At 44.5% G+C, this 22,419-nt stretch overlaps 1 protein-coding gene across 2 annotated transcripts in view; it reads left to right on the forward strand.

The window, feature by feature from the left end:
• SLC1A3 (solute carrier family 1 member 3) overlaps positions 1-11,854 on the forward strand; it is a 79,028-nt gene extending 67,174 nt beyond the window's left edge. For both annotated transcript variants that reach the window (XM_006730415.3, XM_081826017.1), the window contains 5 exons: positions 826-1,118; positions 3,733-3,966; positions 4,537-4,731; positions 7,648-7,782; positions 9,611-11,854. In XM_006730415.3, coding sequence (XP_006730478.1) covers positions 826-1,118; positions 3,733-3,966; positions 4,537-4,731; positions 7,648-7,782; positions 9,611-9,815 — 1,062 coding nt within the window. In that variant the 3' untranslated portion in view covers positions 9,816-11,854. The remainder of the gene's footprint in view (positions 1-825; positions 1,119-3,732; positions 3,967-4,536; positions 4,732-7,647; positions 7,783-9,610) is intronic.
• The last annotated feature ends 10,565 nt before the right edge of the window (positions 11,855-22,419 follow it).

Consider the following 22,419-nt stretch of genomic DNA (forward strand, 5'->3'; position numbering starts at 1 on the left):
ACTTATTTTGCTTAGCATTATACTCTCTAGATCCATCCATGTTATTGCAAATGGCAAGATTTCATTCTTTTTATGGCTGAATAATATTCCATTGTGTGGAATCTTCTTTATCCATTCATCTATTGATGGACACTTGGGTTGCTTCCATAATTTGGCTATTGTAGATAATGCTGTTATAAACATAGGGGTGCATAGGGGGGTTTTAAATTTTTAATATTCACTGAAATCTCCAGCTAAGTCTAGTCCCCGAAGGGCTTTGTCACTGAGCACCATTAACCAACCTTAGTGTAGTACTTTAAAATTTACAAGGTATTCTCATATATTATGCTTAATTTAGTCATTACAACAACCCTATGAGGTAGAACCACTGTGGTTATTTCTGTTTCACAGATGTAAGACCAAAATGGTGTTTGGTGATTTGTCCATGATCCCATAGCATGATCCTATAGATAGTAAAGGGACTATGTGAATATTTGCATTTACAGTTTTTTAAAAGCCCATTTTAGCCATTTTATTAGGATTTCAGAAGAAAGCAAAAGCACATGTGTATGTTTAGTTCAGACTCTTCTTAGTGCAGACTCTTCAACCAGATACCTCTTTCCTGTTATGTATGATTTGTCTTGTATTTGAGTGTGTGTCTGTCTGTCTGTGCTGAGGAAGTAGTAGAGGTTTGTCACAGATTAGATAGATGCTAGATACCTTCTATAACACTATTCTCTGAATGCAAGGTAATGTATATCATTAGAGAAAATTTGGACAATAGGCAAGTAAAAAGAAGAAAACAAAAATCACCTCTAATCCCTGTTGTGCCTTTTCTTTTTTAAGTTTAAAACCAACTATGAGAAGAGGAGCTTTAAAGTGCCCATCCAGTCCAATGAAACGCTCATGGGCGCCGTGATAAACAATGTGTCAGAGGCCATGGAGACTCTTACAAGGATCACAGAGGAGTTGGTCCCAGTTCCAGGGTCTGTGAATGGGGTCAATGCCCTGGGACTAGTTGTCTTCTCCATGTGCTTTGGATTTGTGATTGGCAACATGAAAGAGCAGGGGCAAGCCCTGAGAGAGTTCTTTGATTCTCTTAACGAAGCCATCATGAGATTGGTAGCAGTAATAATGTGGTACGTATTTCCATTGCCTATATACACTGTATACAGATGCTTATTGCCATCAACATGGGTTCCGTACTGAGGAAGATGCCACCAGGCAGGATAGCCAAAGGCAACAATCTCACTTGGGTAAGCACAAGAAAATCAATGATTTTCAGGGCCTGTAGTAGCCTTGGATCCCATCTGCAAGCCGTTCTTAGTAAGTTTGCGTCCTTGTTCTTACAACGTGTCTACTCCTTTACTCCAGGGCTGGTGGGATACCATTCCTCATTCCTTCATTCTATATCTGTTTAGTTATAAGTGTCTACTCTATACCAGGAGTACAATGCCATGCCCTCTGGACATAGCAATGAAGAAAACAGACAAGGATGTCCTGGAACTTATAGTCTTTCAAAGGATATAGAAAAATAAACAAATCAACCAAATGCTTTAGTAACAAGTGCTGTGAAAAAAATAAATAAAACAGCTGATTTTATTTTATGTGATGTGATAAAAAATGACTAGGGAGGAAGGACAAAATTTGCTTGGATTTTGGCCTCTGAGGAGGTGATTTTTTTGCTAAGATCTGAAATGACTAGGAGAAACTAGCCACACAAAGAGCCAAGAGAAGAGCATTCGCAGTAGAGGGCAAAGCAGACCTAGAGGCCCCCTTGACCATCAGAAAAAGATCTCCTCTCCTCCGTTTTTAGCCCTGAGAAAGAAATGTAAAATCATGGCAGTCCTGCTGCCTGCCTGAGGGACTCATGGGAAGTGTTATAGAATGCCAATCCACAAGTCATAACAAAACTTCCTTCAAATAAAGTTGAGAGGAGAGCACAAAGGAAAAGACTAAATTCACAGAGGAACATTGACCTTGGAAAGTAAATTCTCGCCAGCTGGGAGAGAACCCTTTGATTGGTTTAGGCCTCATGTGGGGGTTGCTTTCCCTTTATCCTTTATTTCTAATCCAGACTCCTTCTTGGCACTGGAAGGAGGAAGGCATCCATTTCTAGGAAAAGCACTCACCAACATGATTAAAAATATCCTTTGTCTTTATGGCCACCAAAGCCCAGAGAAATCCATTTTTCAGGAGCTTGTACGAGGTGGATATGAACTTGGGCACGAAGGCTGATCAGAATGTGATCTCCACAGGAGCCCTCGGTTGAAATCCTGGGGCCCCTCCTTTGAAATCCTGGCAGAGCTGAAAGTGGACATTTATCTTCATATTATTAAAATGCCTCCACCTTTCACCTCTTTTATGAAAGAAACCCATTCAAGGCTGCTGAATGAACCTCACATGTAGCTTTTCAAGCTGTACATTCGCCTGCACATTCAACGTTGAGTTATTACTTTTCTGAAAACAGGTAGTCTTATAATTTCCTGGCCTGTGTTTTGAAAGGACTTTTAAAAAGAAGCATTGTGTTTTCAACTTGAAATAAGACCTCCACCGTTCCCAGCAGACCCTTCTCCTTAAGGGTGATTGGCCCCTCTGTTTTTGGTAACGTGAGTTTGGTTGTGCTTTATTGGGCACGTCAGACAAAGGGAGTTGAAAGCGGGACAGAGGGACCTTTATGCAACAAAGGTTGTCATACCTACGAGTTATTTTGTGTCTCAGTTGTTCCTTCTTGCCAGTCTGCGGGGGGGAAGATCACAAATGTCAGTAGCAGCCTGTGGGTGATAATTACTTAATTAGAACACCCATAACCTGATCGTGGTAGTATGTACATGCACATTATTAATTTTAGTAGCTTTGAATTTATTATACAGTTGCCTTCGATCTATAGCAAATGGTACTAGTTTTCCATTTGCACCATATCATAAAATTTATTCTTTTTTTTTCTTTTTCTTAAGTGAGCGAGAGAGAGTGAAAGAGAAGGAGCAGGGGAGAAGGGCAGAGGGAGAGAAAGAAGCAGGCTCCCCCTTGAGCAGGGAGCCCAACTCAGGGCTCGATCACAGGACCCTGAGATCATGACCTGAGCCAAAGGCAGACGCTTAACCAATTGAGCCACCAAGCTCCCCCCATAAAATTTATTCTTAGAGTAAATTTATTTAAGAGTTGATTTGAAGACTGATGCTAAGTAATATTGTAAGTGGTGTGTAATGTGGGGAAAAAATAATAAAAGCAGACTTTGATTAAGAACGATGACTACAAATCTAAAACACTGAAATGGCATTGTGTGCATCTTGCTTTAACTTGAAAATCAGCTCTGATGTGGGAAATGCTTCTAAAAGTCTGGATATTGGTTCAGTGGATTCTGGCTGTTCGGGGTACTTAGAAGGAGAACAAAAGGCAGGGGGAGTTGGGTGGCTTCTGAGGACCACAAAAGTGACCCAGGTGGGGTGAAAGGAGAGTGATCTAGAAAAAGAGGTGAGTTTAAAAACGTCCGTACCAGTCTTTTTTCATAGGCTCAGGAGAAAAAAAAAGAAAAATTGTGACCTAGAGAAATTCTGAGTGAGAGGAAAGCCTTATTATGTGCTATTTATATTTTTAAAAGAACTTCACAGTTTCTGCAAGTTCTGATAGCATCCTGGGTACAAAAAGTTTGGCAATCAACTCTCTCTCATGTTTTCTTGCCACTTGGTAGTTTCTGTGGAATAGCTCGTTGGAAATCAGACTTCCAACCGTGCTTGTGTTGCTTCTACATAGGTACGCCCCTCTGGGCATCCTCTTCCTGATTGCAGGGAAAATTGTTGAGATGGAAGACATGGGAGTGATTGGGGGGCAGCTTGCCATGTACACGGTGACCGTCATCGTTGGCTTGCTCATTCACGCCGTCATTGTCTTGCCCCTCCTCTACTTCTTGGTAACGCGGAAGAACCCTTGGGTTTTTATCGGAGGGTTGCTGCAAGCACTCATCACAGCTCTTGGAACCTCCTCCAGGTAGGGATGTACATATGTGTGGTTTACCCCTATCAGAAAATGTATCTCAAACTTAACTTTGATCCAGAATCCTGTAGTGGTGGTGAGGGGCGGGGCGGGGGTTGGGGGGAGGGAATGGTTCTGGGTTTCAAACTTCAGGGCATATGAATTGGTATTTTCACGCAGGTGCTCCTCAGACCTAGTTGGGATTCAGGGAATGGTTGGCTGTATACCCTTTGGGGAGACAAATGGAAATCAGCTATTCCTTTCCTGCCCACTGTCATCTCTCTCTTCCAGCTGACCTGTGCCTGAGGGAAAGATGACAGAGTCCCTCGGCGCAGGTGTGGGGAGAGGGGAATAATCACAAACGATGCCTCACAGAAGAACCCAGGAGCAGGAGAGCTGCCAAATAACCCAGGGAGGCAACCCACGCACTCCTAACCCTGTTCCTCTATTTATACAAGTGCTGACTTAGTTCCCTTTAAATTAGGACATGGGAGAGGAAGGAACTCTGTCCGAAATCCAAACACGTAGTCATGGTCTGAAAGATCTGGACAGTCAGCTGACACGCCCTTTTTTAACCATTCTCAGTTCTGCTACCCTACCCATCACCTTCAAGTGCTTGGAGGAAAACAATGGCGTGGACAAACGTGTCACCAGATTCGTGCTCCCAGTGGGGGCCACCATTAACATGGATGGGACCGCCCTCTACGAGGCTTTGGCTGCCATTTTCATTGCTCAAGTTAACAACTTTGAGCTGAACTTTGGACAGATCATTACAATCAGGTATGAAGAAAGTTCTGCACATATTCTTAAGAATGACTTTAAATGAGATGGTGATCGGGGATTGGATGAAGAAACTGTTTGGAAAGGGGATCAAACCTAAACAGGAGGTTGGGGGTTTGTGGCAGTAGATTTATTTTTGATATTTAGATATTTTTATTCATTTTTTAAAATTACAGATATATATATTTATTAATAATGAAATTCTAATAATATAGAAATGTAGAAGTTAAAAAAATGTGCTTCCCTGGCACCATCACCCCCCATCTTTCTGTAGGTCACCACTGTTAATGTTTGGGGTATAAAGAACTTTTCCTACACCTAGACACACAGACTCTTTTTGTATAGTTAATGTAATCATGCCATACGCACTGCTTGTTGCTGGGTTGACTTATCAATATACCATCGATAAAACATCTAGCTCTTTCCTTTTAGAATCTACAGAATACATAGTATGGATATTTCTTTCTAAAAAAATGTTAGATTATACTTCAGTTTTAAAAGGTATTAAGATATGTTAGCTTTTATTGCCAGTATTAAAAAATTAAGATACGGGGCGCCTGGGCGGCTCAGTCGGTTAAGCGTCTGCCTTCAGCTCAGGTCATGATCCCAGGGTCCTGGGTTCAAGCCCCACATGGGGCTCCCCACTCAGCAGATAGCCTGCTTCTCCCTCTCCCTCTGCTGCTCCCCCTACTTGTGCTCTCTCTCTGTCAAATAAATAAATAAAATCTTTCCAAAAAAATTAAAATACACTTGAAAAACTGGATTAACGTTTTCTCTTAGGTTAATTTTTGAGGCAGTATAAAATAGATAAGAGACCCCATTGACAAACAAGTTGAGAATTTTATTTCTGTGGACTACTTTTTTAACTATTATATTTGAGGTGTCTAGTGAAAGGTGTCTAGTGAAAGGTAATTTTCCTTTCCATACTTTCCCCTAATTTTTTAGTTTCCTTCTCCAGAGGCAGCCACTGTTGCTTGCTAATTTCTTTTATATTCTTCTGGAGATAGCCTGCGCATATGCATGTGTATATGCGATTATAATCCCCTGTTTTTGCTTACTGAAAGTCAGTTATGCACAATAGGCCAATAAGTAAGTGTAAGGGAGACTTTAAGCCTCACAAGCCAGATCAGACTTTGTTCTTCTCTGTGTGTGTGTGTGTGTGTGTTTAATTATTATTAGCAATTTATTTTGGATATCAAAATAAGTCAGGTTTTTTCACAACTCTTTATTATAAAAATTATCTTACAAATGGGAAAGTTGAAATGATATTACAACAAACATCTACCTAGATCCAACAATTGATAACATTTTACCATTTTTGCTTTTTTCTTTCTCTCCCTTCATTACATTTTACGTGTACATAGTCCAACATGCATCTCCTGAGCATAAGAATCATTTTTTACAAAACCACAATAGTAAGATTCTTTAAAATACTTCCAGAATAATTTCCCCAGTTGCCCCAAAATTGCCTTTTACAACTCTTTTCCCTAGACCAAGATAAAATCCAGATTTTTGGCTTGCATTTGGTTTTCATGTCACTTTAGTCTAGTTTTAAGCTCTGTCAATCCCCCCACTTTGTGTGTGTGTGTGTGTGTATGTGTACCTATAGGTTTATGTAGAAATAAGTTATGTTAGACTCTGTATATATGTTTTGAGTTATTAGAAAATAATAATAGCTGTAGGATGCGTTATGATATTAAAAAATGAGGCTGATCACGGCCAGACGTGACTGGTCTGAGGGTTCTGGGAGCCCTGAGCACAGTCTAGCTACACTGGGGCTGGGAGATCAATATCTCAGCTGACCATAACCTATTCTTGGGCATACCTTGGTGTACTGGGTTGAAAAGCCCTGAGTTATAAAAAAGGCTCAGTTGCATGTGACAGAGCAAAATATTATAATAACAATAAGAGTGACTTTCTTTCTCAAAGCTCTCAAGGCTGGTAGGTGTTTTATACAGTGTAAGGGACCCAGGCTTTGATTCCAATATTCCTGAGGTATTACCCTCATCCAAAAGGTCCAGATGGCTTATCACCACCTTCAAATCCTAGCCACTGAGAAGCGGAAGAGGGCACAGTCTGCAAGGCACTTGATCACCTTCATCCATATCTCATTGGCCAGAATTTAGTCTAAGCTCCAAGGGAGGCTGGGAAATGTAGTCTTCATTCTGGGCAGCCATGGACCAGCTAAACATTCTAGTACCATAGAAGAGGAACAATATAAGGGAACCATAATAGTCTCTTCTACAGACTTACTTTTATTAATTCTACTTTATACCTAGGTAATATTTTACTCTTGATAAAACATTTTCACATTCTCACATCAGACTATATCAAATAGGTATTTAACAGAGTCCCAGACAAGGTTGTGTGCCTTACAAACCGGGTCTACACTACCTCCATAAAAAATATTTATAGTGGTACAGAACTTTGTTCATAAATCATTTTGCTTTAGAATTAATATATTTAATTTTTTTCCTGACCACATTAATCATACAAGTTCAGTATCTTTACAATCCTCTACTTGCCTAGAGGAATTATAGGAAACAAATTGTTATTGTAGCAATACAGTATTTTAGACCCTATAAAATATTTTCAGGTATGTGAAAAAGTCTGTCAGCCCCAATGTCTTCATTTAAAAATGGCTATAATAATAGGACCGACTTCCGAAGGGTCGTTGTGAGGATCAAAGGAGGTAAGGCAGGCTTAGCGTATCAGATGGCACCTAATAAGCCCTTGATACATATTAGTGTTAGCTCAGTGGGGTTTTTCCACAGTCTCCTTGAAATTTTTCTGAAGCGTATCGTCTTCTGTTACCTCGGCAAGTCGGACCCCGGCGCCGCCGTCGTGCTTCGCCGGCGTACTCTCTGTCGGGGGCGCGTGTACGAATGTTTTATGTTTTGGAACTTCTTTTAACAGCATCACAGCCACAGCTGCCAGTATTGGGGCAGCAGGGATCCCTCAGGCGGGCCTGGTCACCATGGTCATCGTGCTGACGTCTGTGGGCCTGCCCACCGACGACATCACGCTCATCATCGCCGTGGACTGGTTCCTGTGAGTCAGCTCGGACTGCCTTCCGGCTTGCTGTCCCAAGCGTCCCCCCCCCCCCGCCCGGTATTCCAGGGTGCCAGGCAGCTCGGCCCACCTGCCCAAAAGGCTCCACCAAGAGGGGCAGCGTGGCTGGTGATTAAATTGTCTTCGCCACCTAGTCCCTGCCCTTGTCTAGAGACCGAGGCGCGGACGCCACGCGCACGCACGCCCTCAGCAGCCCGGGGGGCGCATCTGGCAACTGCCCTTCTCACTGCACAGAGCCATTCAGCGATTGGGAAACGGGCCGTCTGCAAAGCCAACATAAATCAGCCAGGCATTTTCTGAATTGCACAACACATCCCCACGGTGGCCAGAGCAGAACGACAGGCCTCACACGCTGGCTCAGGCCCTCCTCCTTGGGCCTCCCGTTCCAATGGCGTAAATGCAGCACAGATGTTCCCATCTGAACCCGGCAGGGAGAGGGACAGCCATGCGGTGGGAAGAGCACTAGCGTCATTAAGTAGAATTGACTTTGGGCTCTGGGGAATGTTCCAAGAAAGGCACCTTCCAGCCCCTCAGACCCTAATCTCGAAGGCCCATCCCTCTTCCATGTTCTCCTCGCCCTTCTAGCTGACATCTTTTCTCTCATAAATTCCCTTTCACTTGCAAAAAAATTTTCCACAGGATGCCCAAAGTGAATGCCTAGAAGGCTCCAATAGGTGCTGGAGTCAACTGCATGTTGCCTTCACTGGAAGGATTATGAAGAGTTGACGGGTGTGCTCGGGGAACGATAAGTGGGAGGAGGGTAATCAGTTGAGAGCATGAGTCCCACAGTCACTTGGATCTGTGTTTGCGTCCCAGCCCTGTGTGACGTTGGGCAGGTTCCCCAGCCATCCTAGTTTCCTGCTCTGTAACATGGAAATGATAATGCCATCCACCTCCCCGTGCTGCTTGAGGATTACGTGCAGCGATGCCTGGCATTCAGCCCACTGTTGGGCCACAGTCAGCACTCACCTGCCATGAGGACTGTTATAGTACAAAGCTGTGGTTCTCAAAGCTTTTAGCCTCAGGGCCCCTCTACACTTAAAAATTATCGAGGACCCAAAAAGCTTTTATCTATGTGGGTTATAGCTATCAGTAGTTATCATATTAGGAAAACAGAAATTTTTTAAATGTTAAATTCACTTAGAGGTTACAATAATAAACTCATTACATCTTAACATAGATGGCATTTTTTTGTGAAAAAGATATCATTTGCCAAACCAAAAATTTAGGGACAAGAACGATACCATTTTACATTTTTGGAAATCTCCTTGGTGTCTGGCTTAATTCAAGACAGCTGGTTAACTACTCTGCATTCAGTCTGTTGTGGCATCTCTTGTGTTGTAGTCTTTGCAAAACCCCACCTAGGCATTCATCAGAAAAGGAGAATGAAATGGCCAAAACCATCTTTGCATTATTATGAAAATAGTTTTGACCTCAGGGGCCCTCGGGGGTCTCTGGATCACACTTTGAGAATGACTGGTATAAAGGAAAGTGAATTGTAGGAAAGAGAGGCAGAGAGAAATTTTAAATAGAAGGAGAAAGGGAGGGCTCACGCCCCACTGTTGGTGCTCTAACATGACATACATACATAGTAGCTGAACATTGGTCATCCATGTGTCCTTATGACTTTCAGTAACTACTGTTATAAGCATTATGTGTCTACTATGTAATGTTGCAGTTGGTGGATACACCAAGCCGAATTTTAAAAGATGCCTCTAAAGATTTAGCAGCTGGTTCAAAGTATGAGCTGAAATCACGTGATGTTCACAGAAGCCCCGTTTTTTCTGCCCCCCCACCCCCACCCCAGGGACCGCCTCCGCACCACCACCAACGTGCTGGGAGACTCCCTCGGAGCCGGCATTGTGGAGTACTTGTCGCGACACGAACTGAAGAACCGAGACATGGAAATGGGTAATTCCGTGATCGAAGAGAATGAAATGAAGAAACCGTATCAGCTGATTGCCCAGGAAAGCGAGACTGAGAAACACATTGACAGTGAAACCAAGATGTAGACTAACACACACAAAAAATGTTTTCTTGAGCAGCAGGTGATTTGCAAACCATTGTAAAATGTTTCCATCTGTTACAACTCATTCTGTCCAGGAAGCCCCTTACCTCCCTTTTCCTGCGTACTCTGATAGGATTGGGAAGTATTCATCCAAAAGCAAGGGAGGATTTTGTGAGTCAGATCAGATCTTACAAGTTTATGTGGCACACAAAACTGTAAATGTGATTTTTTATAAGCTGAAGAGTCAAACAAATAGTGGGCTAAAACATGCTTTTAAATCAACTTTCAAAAGTTAAAAATCCTTCAGAATACAATTCAGTTTTAGTATCAAAACAACTTGATAAACTACAATCGGTTATCAATGGGAGAGTAGAAGGGTTTTTTTTTTTTTCCCCCTTTCTCTTCTGATTTGCATCCTGATTTTATTAATAGCAGGGCAGCATGAATACACAGCCAGCACAGCTGTGAGGAGTCACATAAAGTGAAATTTCCATGTGGCCATGGGCAAGTTACATCTCATCTCCAGGCCTCAGTGTTCTCATCTATAAAATGAGTGAGTTCCCTGGACGCCTTTACGGTCTGTTCTAGCCCAGACATCCTGTGACATCACGGAAGAGACTGCCCTCTATTCCCCCTTGGAACATCCCATAGCAAGTATCATCCCATGGAGCATGGGACTTTCAGAAAGGACACTTAACTGGGAATGAACCTTTCTAAGTAGGGGAGGGATGGCTGTATGGTTTACCAGGTCCTGTGTCCAAAATGTCAGTTATGCAAGTCACCAGGCTGGAGGCCATTCCAGGAGTGGAATAATCCATGAAACTCTGCTCAGTTCTTCCCAAAGAAAGGGGAAATATTCCCTTCTTTCCTACTCTTCCCAAATGGGAGGGACTGCTCTGGGAAGGATGTCTCCCACCACTCCTCAACTGACTATAGACTTTTAGAAAGTGAAATGTAAGACTAGCAACTAGGAAGGGTGCCCACAGTCTTACTATGGAACACTAAAGAGGCAGGTAGGAAAGAATGGAGCATGGTTGACATTATAGAGAGGATTTTAAAACACCAAGATTGTAGATCATCTTTAAGGAAGAATTTAAAACGAAGAGACTCATTTTTTTTTTTTAACCTGAAGTGCTTTTTCTCTTCAGTTCAAAATCATCCCCCAAGGAAGTCTGCCTATCAACATAGAAGGTCACTTCTCATATATTTTTAAAAGAAGTCAAATGAATGAGCTCTCTCTCTAATAGAGGGTCCGTGAGCTGGGTGGGTGGTCTCTGATTTGAAAAGGTTTTTGACTATAATCAGAAGTTCTCAGAATGAGAGAAACAAGATATCTCTTTGTGTTGGAATTCCACTTACCAAATCATTCAAACCCTTCAGCAGGAGTGGGGCTTGGTTTTATTTTGTGTCCCTGAGAGAAATGGTAGAAGATGAATCAGTATAAAGACACTGCCACTGTGGTTCTAAGAAAAAAACTAGAAGGGGCATCAGTTGCAGGCGAGACAGCTCCCAGGTTTAGAGGAGATTCATTTTTTACCTCCTGAGGAGTATTCATTCAAAGACCTGGAGTAGAGCTATCAGACAATATCAGCTGTGTTTGAGTTTCCAACCGAAAATGGTAAAGAGTGGACTTAATTATGCTAACAGACTGAAAATCTAGACATCCACCCTCCAGTATACAATTAGAGATATTTTTTTCTATAGATCATGAGCATTATATGTGTACAAAAGTTAACGGTAGGCTGTGGTGGAGTAACCATTTAATGCCAAGGCTCTATTTGGGAAATACACTACAAGAGTTAATATCCATGGCTGGCATCTCGTGACACCAGTAGAGCAAAAAATTAATCGTGTCAAATTAATTCTGTTACACAGTGTGATCTTTTTTTATACTAACCATTTCTTATGGAAAACAAATCCTCTAGGATGATCCTCTTGCCAGCCCATCACAGGCTCTGCATCTGCATGCGCCCAGTGGGGACTGAGAAGCATTACTTTGTAGATGTATTTTCAATAAAGAAAAAAATTAGTTTTACATTATAATTGTGTATTTTGTTGCTATTCTTCTCCCTGAAGGAAAATCCATGTTCCATCCCTGGAAGTATTGTAGTGAGCTCAGGGCAACGCTGGGAAAGAATACCACGCAGATTTTTCTAGACGATACTAGGTAACATAGTGGAAGGACGAGCTGGGGGAACCAGTCACCAGAAAATAAGTGAGGACATATGCTCTCTCCCTGCCCAACTCCTAGAACCGGAGCCAGAAAGGAGAGTTGGTGAAGGAAGCACTTTGCTGTGTCGGCCTGCACTTACTTGTCCACATAAATTTCTCAGATAAATTGAATCATGTCCATGTGAGGATTAGAAAAGGGTAACACCACCATTGGCTCTTCCAAAAAAGTAATTTCCTGCCTGGCCTTCAAATTAGTAGATTTATCTATGTGATTTGTGCTGCCATTTGTGAAAAGAGCCAAATAAGATCTCAAGGGATGTTTCAGAAGCAGCCCCTGTGCTCGGGAACGCCTTCTATTCATAAAGAACAACTTTTGGACTACTGCTTTTCCCCTCAGGCTTTTAATAAAGAATTGGCAGACGATAATATGGAATGCCCAGGTTGAAGTTGTGTCTGGAGACTCTTTAATCTGACCCTCTCTCTACCTGTAGGCAACAGAGGAGAGGTTCTTAAGTAGGGTCTGTAAATCCTTACGTCATCCTTGTGAAGACTTGAATGAGTTTGCCTTGAAATTGTGGGGAAGGTTTTGTGTGTTTGGTTTTTTTCTGGGGTTGACGTTTTAATTTCCATCTGTTTCTCTGAAGGATCTTTTTTTTTTACTGAGAAAAAATATAAAACTTTATTGCAAGACTGTGAGAGACCTCAATGAATGGACAGATATGCAATATTCTTGGATAGAAAGATTTAATATCATGATGAAGTTAATGCTCACCAAACTGATCTTTAGATTCACTTATATACTTTTCAGATTCCCAAAATATTGTTCAGAGAAACACGCAAAAGGAAAACAGCTAGGAAGAGGAAAGTTAACACAAAAGTCAGGGTAGTCTGAAGGATCTTTTGGCCAAAAAATTTACAAATCGCTCTTTGATCAGTACATCCTTTTTTTCAAGGCATCTGTGATCTTCAAATAGTTGGTTGGGGAAGTGGAAGGAGACTGCTCACAGTCTGAGGGAACCAAACCAGCTCTGGCCACCTTGAGGGGACCCCTATCTGTATGTAGGACATTCCGGACACAAAAGCATTCAGGGAAGTGCTTCCTCCAGCAGTCACCAGCCTTTTTCTCACTTCTGCCGCTTAAGCTGGATTTTGCCCCGCACCCTGAACCCCTCCACAGTGCAGGCCTGAGAAGCTGGTCATCAGCCTGTGGGAGGTCTGCGGAAGCGCCATTACGGGTTGAGGGATATAGCAGCTCTGTCAAGGTGGGACTGTATGGCCTGTTGGGAGTGGGGGGCGGGGGGGCGGCGGCGCAGAAGATGATGGAGAAGGGAACAGATCTGTTCACAAACTTAACTGAAAATTTTTCGGGTGAACTTTTTAAAAATGTTTCTGGTAAGTGAATACATTTCTAACAAAATTTTTAAATCCTCCGCTTTGAGAATTTGGGGTTCTGTGTGTTCCCTTTCTCATATTTATCCCTTCAGCACCACTGGCTCGCCCCCAGCAGGGTTCCCTTTCCCAAGTTAAATAGTTTCACTCTCCAAATAAAACCCTTTTTTGTAAGTCTTCATTCATACACACCATGCTGAAAACAGGGATTTTAGTGCTGTTAATTGCGCGGGTCTGAAGGGAGCTTAGAGGAAGCGCTGGGAGCCCAGTGAAGAGCATCCTGCGGGGGAGGGGAGCGGGGGGGGGGCGGTGCAGGGAGCCCTCTTTCCGGGCGGCCGCTGGGCACTTGACCCGAGGCTGCTGTCAATCATCCGGCCTCCGCGGCGGCGCGCAGTCTCTGTTCCCACCCGGGTGGTCCCCGAACTGGGGCAACAATGACCAGCTCTGTGTGGCCTGTTCCCGGGGGCCAGAACAGTTGGGAGGTGTCACGTCGAAGGCAGGCTCCGAATGAATAAGCCGACGGAAAAAGAGCAAGACCGCAAAAGCGAAGGAAGCTGATGGGCAGCTTCTAAGAGGGAAAGTGGGAGATGAGGATTCTCCGGGATAAATGAGGCAGGGGCTGGGGGGGGCGATACCCACGACAGCCACCAGGGGGAGCCCGGAGCTCTTTGCGGGGCGGCGGGCGTTGGGGGGCAAGGACCGAACTTCCTCTTAAAGAGAACTCGCTTGATAAGCACATAAGGAATTCCAAGGTCCGCAGAGCAGAGGGAGGATAAATATGAGAAAGCCATCAAGCTGTTAAAAAATTTTTCAGTGCCCGCATTTCCCTTTTCTCTCTAGTCACCCTGCTTCTCCAAGAGTCTCTTCCAGGAACCCCTTCCTTTCTGGGCATTATTCTCCGTTTTGTCTCCTTGTGCCCTGCCTCTCTCCCCTCCCAAAGTCTTTTTTGCTATCCTGTTCTGAATTCTCATCTTCCCATTCCATCACTTATGTTTCCCAGGCACAGACAGGAACTCAGAAAGCTGTAATATTTTCCAGCTGATCTTCCCTCATCACAGCCGCAAAACTCTTGTCTCAACCTTCAGTTTGGAAAGTCAGATTCTACTGAATCTGCACATACAGGGTGGTTGAATAAAATTCAAGACATCCAGTTAAATTTGAATTTCAGATAAGTAACAGTGTTTTAGTGTAAGTACTAAATAACAATGTTTTAGTGTAAGTTCATCCCGAAACATTGCATAGGGCAACCTGTATTTTTATTTAATCTAACAACCTACATATAAGCGAAATGAAGAATTCAAGACAACTTGTTTGCCTCAATCAAGTGATGCTGTAGATAAAAGTTTGTGTGATTTTGTTAAAAATAATCATCCTAACTTTTAATTTCTCTCCACAAACAAAAACACTGATTTAAAAGGCAGTCCAGATCTGGGACATTTCCTGCTGTTTATTTGCTCTGGGGACATTATCACTCATTATGTGCTTGTAAATCTAGTGGCTCCATTTAAAAAGCCTGATCAATCACCTTTAGGACTTCACAGACTAGTCTTGGGGCGCCTGGGTGGCTCAGTCAGTTGAGCGTCCAACTTGTGATTTCAGCTCAGGTCATGATCTCAGGGTCATAGATCAGTCCGTTTATTGGGCTCCCCGATCAGCAGGGAGTCTGCTCCGGATTCTCTCCCTCTGCCCCTGCATCTCCCACCCCACAATCTCCTTTAAAAAAAAAAAAGATTTCACAGAACAGCCTTAAATACATTAAACAGTATTTCAGATATCTATGCTTGAAATATTTTAAGATTCACATCTGTTTTTCTTTTCTTCTCATTCTTTTTTGTTGGTTTTTGTTTGTTTGTTTGTTTTTTCCTTTTTCTCACTCCTTCCTCTTGACCACCGCCCCTTGCCCCAACATAAAATATTTTCTGGAATCCATTTCAGGGCTGAAAATTTTTTTTCCAATGGTGAACACATTTTTTTCATTTGGGGTGCTCCTTTTAGGAAAGTGCCCATATTTTTTTCATATTGAGCTATTCAAAGACCATCACTTTCCAGTCATTGTAAAGTTGGGAATGAGGCATTTTTCAAAGCTTCTTCAGGAAACTCCAGCCTCCAAGGATGGGCTTCATTCCCACAAAAGCCCCTTCTTTAAACCACAGGCTGAAGCATATGAAAAGCAGGGCCCCATGGGTACTGCAGAAGGACAAAATATGCCCCTAAAAGCCATAAACTCTTTCCCAATCATCATAATGCATATGTGCATGTTCAAGATAGCACTGAGTCTTTGGAAAATGGTGTCGGATGACAACTTGTGAATTTCTTTTTCAACTCTGTAGGTTCAAGGGATCATAAAAGGCCTGAAGGCAGCCAGCCAGGAGCCTGCAGACATGGCAGGAGGAAATAAAGACCATCCAGGGATCAGCTCAGCCATGAAAGGAACTGATGATGGGTCTGCCCTGGGGAGAACTTAGCACTCACAGATTCTGTCAGCAACACCAGTCTGAAAAGTGTCACCAAATTCCACTGCCTTGGCACTGCAGGGCCTCTGTGAAGCCTTGTGTCATTTAAGTTGATGGTGAGCTATTAGCCAAAGAAGTAGGAAACAAACTTGAGAAAGTCCACAAGTGAGTTAGAAAACTAAAACAACTAGACTAAAAAGAGCTTCATGCGTCCTAAAACCTAAAGGCCTCTTCAGAGTGGTGGTTGCCTGCAAACTTGTACACAGTGCTGGGCAGAATCCACACTTGCTACACCTGAAGCCTTGAGCATTGTCACCAGGGGCCCTGCATCCTCCCCGTTAACCTGAGACATAATCCATTGACTTCACGGTAATGGTATTTCTAGAACGGCTTCACCAGGCAGGTGGAGCGGAGGGCAGACTTAGACAAGAAAAAGGAGCTTTAGCCTCCCACTTGCTCTCAACCAACTGTGGGACCTTGACCTGACCCTCCAGTGCCCTCAGCTGTACATGTGGGGGGTTGGATGAAACCCACCATCTTCAAAACAATGTTCCTATCAAGTTTCCGCATATTGGCAGAAGTGTCATAATGGGGTTCTGTGGTCAACTAAGCTTGACAAATGATAAATTAAACTTCAACTTCCCCATCATAAAGGAATATAATGATACCTTTTTCATGAGGATGTAATGAGAATTAAACAGATGATAATAGAGCACCACCAGCGCAGTTTTGGGCACTCAGATTCTTAAGATGTTTAGAACAAAACTGGCTCGGTGAAGGCAGAAGAGGGTGGGGGTGATGCTGGAGAAGGGGAGAGTGCTTCCCGGCCCCATCTGGGCCCACTGTGAGCAGGACGGAACTCCCCGAGGAGGCCAAGAAGCCAGGAGGCTGAAGACCTACATCTTCTGGGAGGGGGGCTGTGCAGAGGCCCGTCACCCCTGGAAACTGGCACCAGGAGAAACCCGCAAGCCTCCTCACGGAGGGGGCCCGGGCCTGTGCGCTGGGGCGGACCTGCAGGCCTGCCAGTCTCCTCTGCGGGCTTTTGTTAGGCCCAGCTCTCCCAGCAGCACCACGCTGCACGGTGGTTTTGTGAAGGGCACAATTTGACACTCCGAGGAGACCACCCAGCTTCCTCCTGAGTCTCCCAGAAAACAAAGCTGCCCCTCTGCGTGCCAATGACCTCCCCTTCTGCCAGGCCTCCTTCCATCCTCCGCCTCCCTGCCAAGGGGAAATGGAGAGGCAGTCAGGCCCTCGCTCTGTGGGAACCCAGGGGATGGCGTGCAAAGGAGCTGTCCCCGGCCAGGACCAACACTGTCCCTGGGGTGCGGCTACCACCCTGTGGCAAAGGGCTTTCTCGGGGCTTCTCGCGGCCACTCCCGACCAGACTACATGGAAACAGCATGGACCTGAAACCCATCACTGACTGACTCAAGCAAAAGCCATCGAGACAGAAAATATTTCAGAAGTCTGAAGCAAAAAGGAACTTGAAGCATTCTGTGTCTCCAGCAGTGATCCCCAGACCAGAAGTGTGTTCCCCAGACCAGAAGTATCAGCATCCCCTGGGAACTTATCAGAAATGCAAATTCTCCCACTCCCACCCTAGACTCCCCCTAATCAGAAATTTGGACAGTAGAGCCCTGCCATCGGTCTTAATAAGCTGTCCAGGTGGTTCTGACACACACCAAAGGTTGAGAACCCACTGGTCTAGAGTCCAAAAAGAAACAGACTTTGGCGTCGGCAGACTATCCTAATCCTGGCTTTGTTTATGAGCTATGTGACCTTGGGTGAGTCATTTAACCTCTCCATTCTTCAACTTGCTCAATAATCATTCCTATTTTCTAGGATTATTGAAGGTTAGATAAGAAACAAAGGTAAAGTCACTGACACTGGGGCACCTGGGTGGCTCAGTTGGTTAAGCGACTGTCTTCAGCTCAGGTCATGATCCCAGGATCCTGGCATCGAGCCCCCCATGGGGCTCCCTGCTCCTCGGGGAGCCTGCTTCTCCCTCTCCCTCCACCACCCCCCCTGCTTGCACTCTCACTCTCTCTCAAATAAATAAATAAAATCTTTAATAAATAAATAAAGTCACTGACATATACATGCTCAATAAATGGTGCTGTGTGATGTTATTATAATGGAGTCATAAATTTGTTCACATTACCACTAGAATATCCAGAGAAAATGAAGTTCTTTCCTCTATTTAACATAGTGATTGGTAATATAGACATAGGGATGTACAGATAAAGTCCCTCCGTTCATATAGTTACATTCCGATAAACATGCACTAGAATGGACTAAATAGTGTACCGTCCAAAAGTCATGTGTGGAAACCCTACTTCCAATGTGACTGTATTTGGAGAGAGGGCTTTTAGGAGGTAATTAAGTTTAAATGAGGTGATAAGAGCAGGTACTTAATTCAACAGGATTGGTGGCCCTCTGTCTGTCCATGCACACACACTGAGGAAAGGCCCCATGGAGCCACAGGGAGAAGGCTGCCATCTGCAAGCCAGGAAGAGAACCCTCACCAGGACCCAACCATGTGGGCACCCTGAGCTCGAACTTCCGGCCTCCAGAACTGTGATAAAAAAGATTTCTGTTGTTTAAGTCACTCAGTCCATGATATTTTGTTATGGCAGCCCAGGCTGACTAAGACAGTGGGTCAAGTTGTAATCACTGTTAGGAAGAACAAAAAAGCTGGAAAGAGCCTGGAGAGGGATCGGAGCACTATTTAAATGGGGTGGTCAGGGAAGGCTTCCTGAGGAGGCTCTCTTTTAGGAAAGACCTGAATGGAGTGAGAGATCAAGCCCGGGGACCTCTGAAGACCTCCAGTGTGTAATGCAAGCTGTGTGGCAGGAACAGCCCAGAGGCCAGGAGGATGGGACAAAAGGGAGGGTCAGAGAGGGCCTGAGGGACAGCCCTCTGGTAGGGTCTTGCAGCCCTCTGTGAGGACTGTGGATTTTATTCTAGGTGTGATGGGATGCCACTGGGGTTTGAGAGGCCGGAGATCCTTTATTTCATCTCTAACTTCTCTCTTTGCCCTTTAGGATTAACAATCCTAGCCCTTGCCCATCTAAATGGTCTCCTTGAGGTAACTTGTCTACCTTCTGTATAAATGCTTGGCATCTTTCAGGGCAGTCCTCTGGACTTCCCATTCCCTCCCCTCCTCTCCATACTCTTCACCCAACTCTGGAACTCACTCCCACTAAGGCAGGGTCCCACTCAGACCTGCTGGCCCCCAACCTGACATCCACACCACACAGGAAATGAGAGAGGTCGCAGGCATGTAAACCACACCCTCTGTTGGTGCAGAGCAGCCCAGAGCAGTGAAGGAGAGGGTTAAGAGCTCTTTACCCACTGTGTGCGCCTCAGCTTATGGATCACCTGCTCCTGTGGCCTCCCTTCTTTTGCCAGCCACCCTATGGATGGAAGAGAAGGGTTTTCTGCCACCCACTTCTCTTCCTTCATGAGTCTCCCAAATGAAAACCCTATGGTCTTGTTCACTGGCCTGGGTTTTGATAAGCTAAGGAAGGAGATGAGAGAATTTAGAAAATCTCTCTTCACAATGCCTGTTCTCAACTCTGTTGCCTTGAAATAAGACTCTATTTTGAAAATCGGAACCGGAATACTATCAATTTCTTTCTGCAGTAATTTCCCTGATTTCTTGAGGCAGATGAGGACCCTTGTCTGGGTTGACAGAAATATATTTAGAAAAGCAAAAGAGAAAATCATGTCAATTTTTCCCATCAAAATATCAGGTAGGAATAATACTTTATTACTATTATTATTATTATTATTATTATTATTACAGAAAAATGAAGCCCAGGAGCAGGGAAATCCTCACTGGGGTTCTTTATCATTTGATGGACTTCTCCAGTGTCTCTTCAAAGACTAATTTTTTTACTTCTACTTAAGAAATCCTTATTTCTCTCTCTGAGATTTATTCATTTATGAAATTACAACTACTTTGGGCCTATATGTCTGGCCTATATTTTCTTTCCATTTTCCCCTCTATTTCCCCCATTTGTCTCTCTCATGAGGTTGTGACTTGCCCCAAGTCACACTGAACCTCTTCACTGTGCTTTAGAGGCCCCATGACACCCCATGGGAAAAAGACTAAGGAATCGTGCTTGGAGAAAAAGCTGAGGAGTTCTAGAGCTGGGAGACCATCAAGGAACCCACCTCATGGCTTCTAGCCCTGGGGGTGTCAGCCTGGATTGAGTCCAGACATTTCCTTCAGGCAAGAGCCCTCTTGAAGTGGAGAAAAGACTTGAAGTAAAAATAATGGAAATGTTTTTCAAATCTACTCTCCCCACCTCCCCCCAAAAATCAAGGAAAAACCCTGACATAGGAAAGAGGTCACCGTTGACTAGGTGTTTCCTGCCCTGAGGGAAATCAGAGACCAGGATGGCCATACCATCTCTCAGAGGCGCTTGTGGGAAACATCAAGGAGTCGTTCCAAGCAGAACAGAAAAGACTCCCCTACCCACCTGTCTCAAACTCTCGGACTCCACACAGATGCCACCTGGCTCCTGCCTTGCCACAGCTCTGTGCTGAGACAGTGAGCCACCTGCCGGTGGCTAAGCCTGAGCGGGAGCTTTGCCCTCAGGAGCTCCCAGTTCAAACCACACTCCTCCACTTATGTATCGTGTCTCCTAGGGACAGTACTACCGCTTCTCTAAACCCCAAGTCTCTTCTCTGGTGAAGCATCATCGGCATCGTGGAGTTTTATGGGTATTTAATTAGGTAATACTTAGCTGACGCCTAGCACATACATGTGCTCGATACACTGTAGCAATTTCTGAGGCTGAAAACTCAGTGCGGCAGGACAGCCTGACCCCCACTGTTCACTGCTGTGTCGCTTCTGATTACTCGGCATCCATGCTGTAGCAATTATAAAGTACTTTTACTATCCACCTTTGGCTACTGTTAGTACTGACTGTTACTATTATGTTTGTTTCACACAGTGCGTGTAGTCTGGCTTTAGCTGGAGAGAGAGAGAGAGAGGGAGAGAAGGATCCTGCCACAGGATGGCAGCAAATAATCTCCAAAGTCCTTTCCAGCTCTAAAGTTTCATGAGTCTGGGAAAATGCTCTCTAGCTGGAATCGAGTCGGGCCAAACAGGACTGGGTTGTAACACAAACCTGTTGTGGGAGCCAGGAGCATCGTTCTCTGCTCCTTCCCATCCAGGCAGCAATCCGCGGGAGTCTGGGGCTCTGTTCCCAAGGCCCAGACGATTTGTCCACATCCCTGCCCTCCTTCTCTTTAATCCTCTGCTCTCCCTTGATTGCATGCAATCACTGTCTTTCTCTGTGCGCTGAAGCAATGCCCCCCACAGGCCAGGCTCAGGATCCTGGAATGTTCTTTTCCAGCCTGGACTTGGCAATTCAGGCTCCCGCTTGTCTGCAGGGAATCAGCCCACAAAGTCCTGGGTCTATCAACTCACCAACCGTCAATACGTATGTATCGAGTGCAAGCATATTGAGGCCACAAAGAAGGGAGGTGCCGTGAGTGCTATGGAGACGGGCCACACCTCTGGCTTTACAGAGGTGAGCGGGAATCCTGGCTCTGTTAGTTTCTAATCGTGTGACCTTGGGAAAGTTTTACCCCCTCTCTGAGCGTCATTCCTGTCATCTGTAAAACGGAGATATACCAACATCTACCTTGCTATGGTAGCTGCAAGGGTAGGTGAGCATGCGTACATGGAGCAGCTCCTCACAAAACAACAGGCATTAGCATAAAACAGATTCAAGGAATTTACAATCTCATGGGGGAGGAGAGAGAGAATTACATCACAAGAAAACAATGCCAATGGTGATATGGATTCTCTCTCTCTTTTTTTTAAGGTTTTATATACTTATTTGAGAGAGAGAGAGAGCATGAGAGGGGGGAGGGTCAGAGGAAGAAGCAGACACCCCAGTGAGCAGGGAGCCCGATGCGGGACTCGATCCAGGGACTCTAGAATCATGACCTGAGCCGAAGGCAGTCGCTTAACCAACTGAGCCACCCAGGTGCCCAGTGGTGGTGGTAAGGATTCTTATGCCAGGGGTTCTGGGTCTCTTCCTCAGGTAACGTATCTATGAGGCTGTCGCAGACCAAAAAAAACCTATCTAAGCAGCCCCGTTATTAAACAAATCAGAGTACCCTAGTGATTACTGTCTGTTACCTTGAAAATTAAAAATTCAGTCTTTTCAGCTCCTCCCTCAGTACGTCACAGGGGTTCATGGCTAAAATTCTCCAGATGATGTGTCTGACCCGTAGTCCCATGCTCATCCATAATTGTGCAGTAATTCAGCAATATTTTGGGCAACTACCGTTTACCAGCCAAGCACAGTTCCTAGCAGGGAAAATCGTTAACAATATCCACGTAATCAGTACTAGGAGAGGGTCAGACAGAGGAATTCCAGTGAACGAATCCCTGTAAAGTGGACATGTCTTCCTCACCCCAAGCCCCCAAGAGGTTCCGCTCATTCTGCCTCTGAATGCAATTATGCCTGTGCTCAGGATTACTCTATCCCTAACTCACTGCTCTTAGCATTAATCCCCCCTCACAGCAGAATGCCCTCATTTAGTTTAACCATAAAGTTCTCTAACCAC

Source organism: Leptonychotes weddellii, chromosome 7, assembly GCF_054177405.1.
Source record: "Leptonychotes weddellii isolate Sample4059 chromosome 7, ASM5417740v2, whole genome shotgun sequence".
NCBI lineage: Eukaryota > Metazoa > Chordata > Mammalia > Carnivora > Phocidae > Leptonychotes > Leptonychotes weddellii.